We start from the raw sequence: 13,157 nt of genomic DNA, 5'->3' as shown, positions 1-13,157 counted from the left end.
CCACTACTGCACATTTGATTGTAAAGATGTGCAACACCCAGGCTCTTGCAACCATGACCTCAGGTCTCAGTTGGAAACTGATTTTTGACCAAAACAGTCGTTTTGATCCATTCTTGCATATCATTTAGGGTGCACAAGAATTTTGATGCAATGCTGTGTTAAAAGCCAAGGTGTTGTTCACTCCTGTTTGTTTCATTTTACAGGGTCCTGCTGGTGAGAGAGGTGAACAAGGTCCACCTGGTCCTCCTGGCTTCCAGGTATGCATGATAAAATCTATTCAACATTACTAAAACACTTATTTAAATCATACTCACTGTCAGTTATAGAGCAATAGCGTCATAGAGCACGGAAACAGGCCCTTCGGCCCACTGAGTCTATGCCGACCATCAAGCAGATTTATACTAATCCTACACTAATCCCACTTTATTCTTCCTATATCCCCATCAATTTACTCCCTCCCACCAGATTCTACTACTTACCTACACATTAGGGACAATATTTTTTACATTGGCCATTCACCTACTGCTGCTTTAAATTTGTGATATAGAATTAGCACACTGTTTGAGCATTTATTACTTTTAAATTCTAAATCTATTGATGCTGACACTTACTTAAAGCCTTATGTTTGGAAGATGATTTCCTCAACTTTGCATTCTTATGTTAATTTCTTATACAGTAACTGTTAAATTTTTTGAACAGGTATAGTAAATCTACTTTTGTTTCGTTTACTGTAATATCACATCTTAGTTTTAGATTTTCCTGTATTAATCAATCTGTTTTACTCTTATTACAGGGTCTGCCAGGTCCCCCAGGTCCTCCTGGTGAAGGTGGCAAGCCAGGTGACCAGGTATGTAATCAATTAATCTCAGGCAATGCCTCCTTTAAAGGTTAAACATTCATCTATTCAGATTTTTGTCCTTAATATTTATTTATTAAGCCAATATGAAGGACAGAGCTAGTGGATAGAGTAGATCAGTAACAATCGGCAACTAGCAATATAGGGTACTTTAGCTTGTCAGAACACACCATTGTGTTTCATACAGTAGGTTATTAATGAAATGTAATAACTATTTTGTAGATTATGGTTACCTGGAGTCATAGATTCATATAGCACAGAAACAGGCCCGTCAAGCACCCATTCACAATAATCCCATTTTTATTCTCACCATCAACTCCCCCTATACACTAGGGGCAATTTCCAGTGGCCAGTTAACCTACCAACCCGCACGTCTTTGGGATGTGGAAGGAAACTGGAGCACCCGGGGGAATCCCATGTGGTCAAAAGGAGAACTTGCAAACTCCACACAGACAGCACTGGAGGTCAGGATCGAACTCAGGTCTCTGGAGCTGTGAGGCTGCAGCACTACTAGCTGTGCCATTTGCCACTGTTACATGGCACTAAATTTGACCTTTATAAGATTGTATTGGGGAAGGAAGACTGGAGGGAGATGGGGAGTTCCATTATTTTGGGTCTTAAGAAATAAAGAATTTGAATTTCTGGTGGGCAAATCAGTAGCTGGTTTTACACTTCTGACTTTGTTTTCACTGAAACCAGTCAAGGAATAAATAAACCAACATCTAAAATGAGCTATCAATTTTTTTGTTGCTTGTTTATTGACCTATGGAAAAATGTAAGTTACCCTAAATAGTGTGGATTTATCTTGATTTCAATTGAGTCAGGATTCGGGAAGGAGGAAGGGGACGGGGGATAGTTTATTTCCAGACTAGGAGGAGAAAGGAGAAGAATGTTCTGGGGACAATTGCTGACTAGTCTCAAAAAAATAGAGGCAGAAAAGATTCTAACAACATAAAATCTTTGGAGACCCAAAGTGAGAGAGAAATTAATTATGACTAGGCTTCACTGGAGGATAACAGCATTCATCCTTACCACATGGAGACTAACTTTCCAGCTGGTAACTGAGTTTTTAAAAAAATTTTATTTACAGCGTGGTAACAGGCCCTTCCGGCCCAACGAGTCCGCGCTGCCCATTTTAAACCCAAATTAACCTACCCGTACATCTTTGGAATGTGGGAGGAAACCGGAGCACCCGGAGGAAACCCACGCAGACACGGGAGAACATACAAACTCCTTACAGACAGCAACGGGAATCGAACCCCGATCGCTGGCGCTGTAAAAGCGTCACGCTAGCCACTACGCTACCGTGCCACCTTTGTAAAGAAGACCCAAATAAAATGCTGTAGAAGTAATACTGACCACACTTTATACAGGCCACTTTAGAATTGAAATCATAGAACCATAGAAAATTTATGATGCAGAAGAAGGCCTTGCAGCCTGTTGTGTCTGTGCCAGTTGTAAAAGAGCTCCCCACTTTCCAGCACTGGGTCCATAGCCCCGCTGTTCACAGTTCTTTAAGTATACATCCAAGTGGTGTTTAAATGTGGGAAGGGTTTCTGCCTCCACCATTCTTTCAGGCAGGGAGATCCAAACCCCTTTTACCTCCGGAGTAACTGAAATGACTAAACCTTTACACTTCTCTGTATAATGCCAAATTGTGCATGGTTACTGTCTGTCATCACTTACCTGTGTTTTCTCTTTCTTGTACAGGGTGTCCCAGGTGAGGCTGGTGCCGCAGGTCCGACAGGTCCCAGAGTAAGTATCACATTCTTTCTTAAAAAGATATGTAAAAAGTAGATGCATCAAGAGCAAAAAGTTACCCATATTAGTGTGTCAGCCTTTACTATCAACTCTATTAGTTTATATATCTCTACAATGTCACAAGGAGCTATCCTGTTATACACCCACTGTCTGTTACGGACCCTATAATGTTGCAGTTGCCTAAACTATTACAAACCCCTACAGTGTTATGGACTCTTAAGCTGCTATGTCTCTCTACAATATTACAGAGCCGTTACAATTTTACAAATCATATAGTGTTACATATCCTTTCAATGTTACAGACACTTGTAGTGTTACACCTCCCTTTAACATTACAGGCTCCCTTTAACTGGTACAGCTAATGACTTATGCATTGTTTTATATCCCTAAACATTGCAAATCCACCTTTACTTTTACAGATCCTTTGTATTGCTACTGAATCCCTATACTGTCATGTGCCTCTATAGTATTGCTGTGAGACACCCGCCACATACTGTTACAGACCCCATTACTGTGTTATAAACATTCATAATGTTAGAGAGCCCTACTGAATTACATATCATGAAGTTAGAGATACGGTGTGGAAACAGAGCCTTTGGCCCATCGAGTCTGCCTAATTATCAATTAATGTAGGACCATTTACATTGATCCTACATTAATCCCATTATTTTATTCTCCCCCCATTCCCATCAACTCTCCCCAGATTCTACCACTCACCTACACACTAGGGGAAATTTACAGTAACCAATTAACCCACCGACCTGCACGTCTTTGGTATGTGGGAGGAAACCAGAGCACCCAGGGAAACCCGCACAATCACAGGGAGAACGTGCAAACTCCACACAGACCTGAAGTCAGGATTGAACCCAGGTCTGGCCCTATGAAGCAGTGGTTCTACTAGCTGTGCCATTGTGCTGCCCTATCTCAGTCCTGTTACAGTTCCTTGTAGTGTTACAAACCACTCCATAAGTAAAAGCCCCTGTAGTGTTACAGGCACTTGTAGTGTTACTGTCCTACAGTATTCCGTATCACTATAGCATTATAACCCCTCTAATGTATTGTATGACCCTATATTGATGGATATCCTTACAGTATTTCCGACCCTTTGTAGTATTACAGATTCCTATAGACTTACACCTCTCAACAATGTTACAAACCCTCTATAGTTACCGATCCCCATAGTGTTACAGTCCTCTAAATTGTTGTACATCCCTTTTGATATTTAGACCTCTATGGTGTTACACATTCATGCAGTGTTGTATATGCCTTTCCTGTTACAGATGCCTATAATTTTACAACTTCTATAGCATTACAGACCCCTGTAGAATTATGTTTCTATAATGTTATAGACTCTCTCTAGCACCTTCTATACTGTTCTAGATGCCTGTAATGTTGCAGCCCCTGAACTGTTACCCTGTTGTGACCTCCAGTGTTCTTACAGACCCCTTTGGTGTTAGATAGCCCTTTTTAAAAATGTTCCCCTGCACTGTTACAAACACCCATATCTTTTTAACAGTTCCCCATAGTACTAAACATCCATATCATGTTATAGACCCCACTACTGTCTCAGACCCTGATGCTGTTACAGATCCCTGTGGTTTTATCCATCCCTATACTATTACAGACCCATTCCCATGCAGTTAATATTCTTATTCAGTTACAGAACACCCCTGTAATCTCATAGAGCCCCCTCACCCCAAAATGTTACAGATTCCCTCTGAACTTTATATATCCCGATGTCTAGACTCTTCCCCCACTGCGCCCCCCGACTCATCCTATGCTGTTGCAGATCCTCCTGTACAGTTACAGATCTCATTCTATTACAGGTCCCTATATATACAAACCACTGCAGTGTAATACTGTGCTGTAATGGCTCACCCCCATACTGTTGCATTCACTTGTATTATAAATCCCAATACTTTTCAGATCCCTTATACTTTCTCAGAATCCTTTACTGTTACAGATCTCTGTGGCATTCTATATCCCTGATACTGTTACACACCCTGGTGACACCCTGTACTGTTATATTCCCCTGTACTCTTTCAGACTCCAGACACTGTTGCAGACCCCTAAGGTTTTACATATACCTGTAATGATACAGACTGACACCTCTCACTAAACTGTTACAGATTTTCATAATGTTGCAGATCGTTGCAGAGGTATACATCCATGTACCATTGCAAACCTCATAATGTTACAGGCCCTCTTTACATACACATCCCTATTCAGTACAGATTCCTGAAGTGCTACAGACCTCTGTTGTACCCCATGTCTGTACATTGGTATACACATCACTATAGCATTACAGAGCCCAATGATATTATGTAGCCATATATGAAAACTATTCCATTGCTGTTACAGCCCCATCTCTTCTCCCCAGTTGCAAACCCATAGTTACAGGCCCCTGTAGTGTTATGTATTCCTATACTACTCTGCCCTGTAGTGTCAAAGATCACTGTAATATTACACATCCATACTGTGTAACAGACTCCATTATTGTTTCTGACCCTTACACTATTATGTAGACCTATAGTATTATTTATCCATATAATGTTACAGACACTCCCCCTATATTGCTACTGATCTCTGTACAGCCTTTCCTCAATTTACGAAAGAGATGCATACCTGGGAAACATTTCATTTAGCAAAATTTCGTAAATTGAAAATGCTAGGCAAAATGCTTTATGAGAAATTTGGTGCAATGTATTCCTATTCACAGATAGTATGTGCTATTTGTTTGTAGCAAAAAGTGGCTTCATAGATTAAAGACAGGTACCCCAAAGAGTCAATGGTATTATATAGCAAAGTGTTATATAGTGTCACAAATCAAATGTTCAGAAATTGAGGGATACCTGCACTGTTATATATCCCTATACCGTTACAGTCCCCTGTTGTCACATATCCTTTTACTGTTACAGATCTTTTTTGTTAGATTCCCCCATGTACAGTTGGATTCTTCCTTGCACTGTTACAAATGCTTTACATCCCAATAGTCCTACTGACTACTTTTACTGTTTCAAACCTACTATACAGTTACAGACCACTGCAGTGTTACATATCCCTATAATGTTACAGACATCTTATGTATTGTTACCGAAGCATATCGTTTTACATAATCCTGTCATATACCTGCCCTCATAGTATCCCATGTCCCTATACAGTTACAGAAGTCCCCATACTGTGAAACACCCCTGTACTGTTTAGACATGTATAGTGTTACATATTTATCTACTCTCTACTGTTGTAGACTTTATAATTTTTCAAATCCCTGTACAATTTCAGATTCCTTTACTGTTACAGATCCTCCACCATACTGCTTCAGTCCTCCCATACCATTACTGATCTCTGTAATGTTCCAGATCTCTATACCATTACATATCCCTAAACTGTTATAGTCCACTGTTGAGTTACATATTCTTACACAGTTGCAGATCTGCTTTCCTGTTGCAGACCCCTCTAATGTTGCATATCCCTGTATAATTAACCTTCCCCATATGGTTAGAAACACCTATAGTGCTTTGCATCTCAATAATTTTACAAGCCCACTATACTGCTAGAGACCACCTACACACCCACCCAAAACAGTTATAGATGCTCCTAATCTGTTACAGACCTGGTTGGTGTTACAAACCACTATACTTTTACAGATTCTGCCCTCTCCTGACGAATAGTGTTACAAGCTCCTTTATTTTTGCATTCCCCTATTGTATTACTCATAGCGAAAATGTTATGGACTTCCTATAATGTTATTGACCCCCATGGTATTTCAGATCCCCATAGAGTTGCATATGTCTATATTGTTACAAACACCTCTCCCTTATAATGTTCTATACCTCTTGGACTGTTACAGATTTCTGTGGTGCTCCAAAACCATGTAGTGTTGCATATATCTATACTGTTGATTCACACCACCAACAACACTATTATAAGCTGCCGTAGTATATATACCCACTTGCCATTAGAATCAATGTACATTTACAGAGCCACCCCCCCCATACTGTTACAGGCCCCTATGGTGTTAAATATTTTCTACGTTACGACATACCACCCCCTCCACCCCCTCCCATATTGATACAAAATCCCACAGTGTTACAAATATACATGCTGATACAGAACCCGCTATATTGTTACATAACCTTTTAATTTTATAGACCCTCATCATCTTACAGATCACTCTGCATGTTCTTTTGCAGATCTGTATAAGGTTAAATTTCCTTAGGCTTTTATAATCCTTATCGTGTTGCATATTTCTAAATGTTGCAGACACCTATGTTTTTACTCATCTCTATATTGTTATAGACCCCCATTGTGCTACACACTCCTATAATGTTACAAACCTCTGTACTGTTACACACCCCTTTAATGGTACAGACCCCGACAGTATTATGCATCTCTATACTACTATACATCTATGTCATGTTACAGACCCCATACTGACACAACCCCTTATACAGATAAATCCTGCATTATGGCTGTTCGGGTTACAGAAATTTGCCCTCACAGAATTCACAAATCACAACCCAAAAATTTGAGATATGTAATAAAATTCACTCTCACGGAATTTATGTGGAAAAAAACCCACCAAATTTCTTTTTCAACTCGCGTTTCTTGATGCATGCACAGATGGTACTGCTTCGCGTTACAGAAAACCGCAGTACGGACTGTTTTCTTGGAATGCAACCCCTCTATAACACTGGGGACACCTGTATTGTTACAGACACCTATAAGTTTTACAGATCACTTTTTTTACATGCCTCTGTACTGCATATTCTACTGTTACCTATCACTTAATTGTTACGTATCCATATCCTGTTACATGTCCATATCCTGCTACGTGCTCCTATCCTGGTTCACATTCCTCTTATGTCATATATCCCTATACTATCACTGTCCCCCACCATCAACATCCAGGGAGGGTCACCATTGACCTGAAACTCAACAGGACCAGCCCCATAAGTACTGTGGCTACAAGAGCAGGTCAGAGGCTGGGTATCCTGTGGAGTGTGACTCACCTCCTGACACCTCACAGCCTTTCCACCATCTACAAGGCAAAAGTCAAGAGTGTGATGGAACACTCTACACTTACCTGGGTGAGTACAGTTCCAATAGATCTCAGGAAGTGCAACACCATCCAGAACAAAACAGGCCACTTGATTGACACCCCATCCAACAACCTAAGCATTCACTCCCTCCACCATCAGTGCACAGTGGCTGCAGTGTGTATCATCTACAAAATGCACTGCAGTTACTCATCCAAGCTGTGCTTTGTTTTTACTTTTGTGCAAAGCCCCTGGTAAGTGACATGTCTGTCCTTGTCCTCAGGGCGAACGTGGTTCCCAGGTGAACGTGGATCTCCAGGCTCCCAGGGTCTGCAGGGTCCCCGTGGTCTTCCAGGTACTTCCTGGTGCTGATGGTCCTAAGGTAGGATTCTTCTTTTACTCTTATGAAAACTAGCATTTTGTTTAAGCATTTATAAAGATCCTTCTCTAACTGTTTCATTTCACAGGGTGCAGGTGTGCTCCTGGTCCCAACGGTGCTCAAGGTCCTCCTGGTCTTCAGTGTATGCCAGGCGAAAGGGGTGCTGGCTGGAATCCCTGGTCCAAAGGGCGACAGAGTAAGTTTCCTACTTAGTCCTGTCCTAACCCTCATTGATTTGTGTGACGCTAATGGACCACAATTTTCCACAAGTCATTCTCATAATATTTATTATTAGCTATATTTGTTGGCATTGCTACACTATTTCTTACTCTAGCCCGAGTTCCTGCATCTTTTCCTTAGAAGAGGGTCTTTTTCATAAGCTTGCTGAGAGTTTGAAGACAGGAATTAACAAAGCTGATTATGCAAATTTCTTAGTAGGAGGCATATGAAAAATGATGAGAGTATACAATATATTTGCACAAAGGTTAATTAGAGGCAGAACAAGTTACTAGAGAAGGCCATTGAAACAGACAGCATCAGCAGGTTCAGTAAACAACCAGGTATGTAACTAGCCAGAGAAGAGATCAAGAAGGCAGCAATCAGATCTGGGTTGATCAACCAAAAAGGTCTAGTCTTTTTGGGCCTAATAGTCTTCCTGTATGTTAAATTTCTCACATTCTCAAATTTTCATACTTGTAGAGGCCTGGTTTAGTACTTTGAGCACTAGTAGTGTCATAAAGGTTATGGACTAAAATTATTCTGATTTGCATAAAGTTTGATGATGAAGGAAAAAAACATTGTTTATAAGGAGATTAGGAAGTAAAGTAAATGAAAGTTCACTGTTTTATAAGCACAGTACTCATTTGCCCCTCTCTCATTTGTTTCTCAGGGTGACAGTGGCGAGAAAGGTCCTGAGGGCGCACCTGGCAAAGATGGCGCACGAGTAAGTAAAACACTCCACATTCAAATTTTCAACATTGTTTTCAATTCAGATGTGTTCATTAATGGGTTGCTTAAAAAGGATTGGCAGTCTGGATTGTGCCACATACATTGTGAACATAGAAGATTTTGGCCTGTATTTATACCCTGTACCTGATACACTCACCCAATCTGATGCATTCCTTGGCCACTGCAAAATTCAAGGCCCTACGTATTGTGCTCTGTTGAATCGTCTGTAAACTGGGAAACACTTCTGCTTTATAATGGTGGACTGCCTAAAGCAAATCGGGTAAATCCAGGACTGGGCCTGGGGAGTAGGGTAGGGGGAGTGAGAAAGGAGGCCCAGGGGTCTGGAGGAGGGTTTGTGATGGGAAGTGGCTGTAGGTGGACAGGGTTTGAAAGAAGAGTTGGGACAGGGATCATAAGAAGGTCAGTGGGGAGGTTGGTGCAAGGGTCAGTTTCCAGAATCAGTGTGGGGGATCAGTAGGTTGGTAGAGGGGACAGAACAGAGGGAGGGTCAGGGTGGGAGATTGGTAGAAGGGTAGAAACTGCCAGAGGTTGCTTTGGTGGGGGAAGGGTATGCACAGTGGTCAGCAACTTGGGTTGGAGTCGGTGGTCAAGTGAATGGAACAATGGTTGGTAGATCAGTAGTCTGCAGGGAGGGAGGTGGCAAAGAGATAGTGGGGAGGCAGTATCACTGAGCTGTAGTTCTGAGCTTGCTGGTGGTGGGAGTTGTCACCACAAACAGATAGGATGTGTATGGGATGCCCAAGGAGGAGCCAGGTACGTATTTTGCTTAAAGGTGACCCTCCTTAGACAAGTTCTTAGCACAAGACTCCACAAACACTGTGAAAACCTGTTTCTGCATGAAAATCCTGGAAGTAGTGTCCAAGTGCACCTTGGTCACCATTGGATGCCATTGCTCATGTCAGGGCTGCTCTGTGTATTGGCCCACCTGAAGCATGCAAGCTATGAAAATCACATTGAGAACAGAATCTTCCTTTATGTTTTATTTCTTATTGAAACTGAATCACATAGCACCTAAAAATGTGGCTCTATGCAATCCACTTTCCAGGGGACTGTCATGCAGGGTACAGTTCCTCTCATTCCTGCTGCTTTCAAGTATACAGTACTACTGACTAAAAGATGTCTCTAACAAATGTGTTATCAATAACAATGCCTGTACTGGTAAGCTCTCTGTGTTATAACTTCACTTTGAAATCTAGTGTGATTGTTTCTTCTCTTTCTTATTCTAGGGTTTAACTGGTCCAATTGGTCCACCTGGCCCAGCTGGTCCCAATGGAGAGAAGGTAAAAATACTGAGTTTTATCTTTGTATAAAATGTTAAGGAACCTTTTTTAATAATATTTGCAGAGGTTACTTGTATGTTGCTTCTCACCTTAAATAAACAAAATACATATTTAATGAAATGCTTCAATGTTTTGCTGTTTATTACTGTGGCTGCCCCCTGCATCTTAATAACACTTTCCTCTTCTGTCTCCTTTAGGGTGAGACAGGTCCTCGTGGTCCAACAGGTGCTGCTGGTGCTCGTGGTGCTCCTGTAAGTGTGAAAGATTTTATTCTTCTGTTGTTGTTAACACCAGAGCAAAATTCTTCAAAAATATTGCAGTTGATGAGATCTTTTAAAATCCCACATGTACTCTGAGCTTGTACACTGTACACTGAATTTACCTTCAGGGCCTAATTATACAGATGCTAGAATTCCACCCTGCAGATTTAATACAGGTTGAAACTCTCTAGTCACACCTAGCACTTGATTGCCGCCAGACCACAGAAAATCTGGATCACAGAAATTGCCCCCGATCATCTTCCTCTTAGCAGGAGAACCATTCTTTTTAGGTATAGACAATCCCCAGGTTACATAAGTTTTCTGAGAACTGTCCGTAACCTGAAGTTCCCCTAAATTGGAAATGCTGTCAGCTGAGATCACAGAATTTGCACTGATCGGTTAAATGGCTACAGATTAGTACAGATCTTAGTTAATTTTAGATCTTAGTTAGATCTTAATTAGAATTACTTAATGAGTATAGATCTGTACTACCACTTCAAAACATGCTGGGCCACGGGAGTTGCTGGACCACAGAATGTTGGACTAGAGAATTTCAACCTGTAACTAATGCTCATGATTCATGGTTCAACATTTATAAAGTTGTCTCCAACCATAGCTCCAGTCATATCTTTCTAAAGTTTCTCTCTTACCTTCACTTGTGCCCTCTCCAAACTCATCTTGCCCATGAGGCCTACCTCTTATTCCCATTAAACTGCTGACCACCTAACTTCCCTTCTTAACTTCCTGTAAACTGATATTTTTAATGGTTCTCTCTCTCAGGTACTATCCTCCTTTCCTTCATATGTGCTACATCACACTTCTCACAAAAACCCTTCATTCCTCTGTCCTTCCAAACTACCATCACATCTTCAATCTCTCTTTCCTCTGCAAAGTCATTGAATGTATTGTAGATTTTCAAATTCACGCTCATGTGCTGGTACACAAGTCACTGAAAGCCAGCACGCAGGTGAGGCAAATGAGTAGGAAAGCAAATGGTATTTTAGCCTTTATTACAAGAAAATTTGAAGCCAGGAGCAAAGATGTCTTGCTGTAATTATTCATATAGGGCTTTGGTGAGAACACACTTGGAGTTTTGTGCACAGTGTTAGTCTCTCTACCTAAAAAAAGATGAACTTGCCAAAAAGGGAGTATAATAAAGATTCACTAGACTGGTTCAAGGGATGGTAGGTTTGCCATATGAGGAAACATTGAGTAGACAAGCCTGTATTCCCTAGAATTTAGAAGACTGAGAGATTTAAACTTACAAAATTCTTACAGGGCTCAACAGGCTAGATGCAGGGAGGATGTCTCCCCTGGCTGAGGAGAGCATTTTGGTTAGAATTAGCATAGTTAAAAGGACAAAGACATTTTTTTTGTGAAAGGAAAGACTGTAATAAGGAAAGTGTAGGTTCTATTAGATACCAAAGCCTGTTTGTGGAGGCAAGAAACGTATATCGTTCCAAATGAATAATTTGCATCTGATTTCATGGAAGGGGTGGATAATAGAGACACACACCATGAAGCAGGAAGAATAATAAAATATGAATTAAGCAGCGTGTGGACATATTAAGAGCTTTAGCGTCTTTAAAAGTGGATAAATTGCCAAGCATTGATAAAAATATAAACAAAGCTTTTAAAAGAAGTGTTGTACTGTTGTCTAATAAAGGAGAAGGGGATAGACTGAGTAACATTCAGGCTAACATTGGTGGTGGGCAGGTTGTTGGATATAATTATGAGGGACAACATAAATCAGTATCTAGAGTGGCACAGACTAATCAAGGAAAGTAACTTTGGAAAGTTACTGATGATATATCATCAGTAACTTGATTGAAGATTTTGAGGTGATTACAAGGAAGGTCACTGAGGGTAACACATTTAATATGTTTAGGAATGGCATTAAACAAAGTCTCACTTGGCTGATCAGGATAGTGAAACCCCATGGGATTCCACAAAAGGTTGCAAGTTGGATCAAATATTGGCTCAGTGGGGAAAAAAACAAAGGTTAATAACCAACATCTTCAATGACTGGAAGCCTGGGTTCCATTTGCTCAATACTAGGCCTCTTGCTTTTCTGATGTATATTAATGACGTGGACTTAAATGTAGGGGCCTTGATTCATTACTAAAATTGGCAATGTGGTTGAGAGTGAAGAAGGAAGTTGTAGGCTGCAAGAAAACATCAGTGGACTATTAAGGAGGGAAATAGAATTCAATCCAGAGAAGTGTGAGGTAATGCATAAACAAGGTGAAGGAATGTATGATAAACAGTAAGATTTCCCCTAAGACTTGTAGGTTATGGAAGCACATAAAGAAGTGCAGAGGAACAGTGAGATCTTGGACTTCATGTGTTCAGGTCTGTGAAGGAAGCTGCACATGTAGATAAGATGACATAAGAAGGCATAAGGACACTTGTCTTTATTAGCTGAGATGTAGAATATATGAGTGCAGGGCAGTCATGCTTGAACTGTATAAAATATTAGGTCACAACTAGAGTAGTCTGTACATTTCTGATCACCCCACTATAAGCAAGACGTACTTCCATTGGAGAGAGTGTAGAGGAGATTTACAGGGGCATCGCCAGGGTTAGAAAATTACAGTTACGAAGAGAGACTGA

At 40.7% G+C, this 13,157-nt stretch overlaps 1 protein-coding gene across 1 annotated transcript in view; it reads left to right on the top strand.

Moving 5' to 3' along the window:
* The window catches only part of LOC127566863 (collagen alpha-1(II) chain-like), an 82,435-nt gene that overhangs the window by 39,598 nt on the left and 29,680 nt on the right, over positions 1-13,157 (top strand). Inside the window, 10 exon segments of the mRNA XM_052009361.1 lie at positions 204-257; positions 794-847; positions 2,567-2,615; positions 7,940-8,016; positions 8,018-8,039; positions 8,133-8,203; positions 8,205-8,231; positions 8,925-8,978; positions 10,231-10,284; positions 10,482-10,535. Coding sequence (XP_051865321.1) covers positions 204-257; positions 794-847; positions 2,567-2,615; positions 7,940-8,016; positions 8,018-8,039; positions 8,133-8,203; positions 8,205-8,231; positions 8,925-8,978; positions 10,231-10,284; positions 10,482-10,535 — 516 coding nt within the window.

This window comes from Pristis pectinata, chromosome X (assembly GCF_009764475.1).
Source record: "Pristis pectinata isolate sPriPec2 chromosome X, sPriPec2.1.pri, whole genome shotgun sequence".
NCBI classification, from domain to species: Eukaryota; Metazoa; Chordata; class Chondrichthyes; order Rhinopristiformes; family Pristidae; genus Pristis; species Pristis pectinata.
This window is presented reverse-complemented; position numbering and strand designations above follow the sequence as displayed.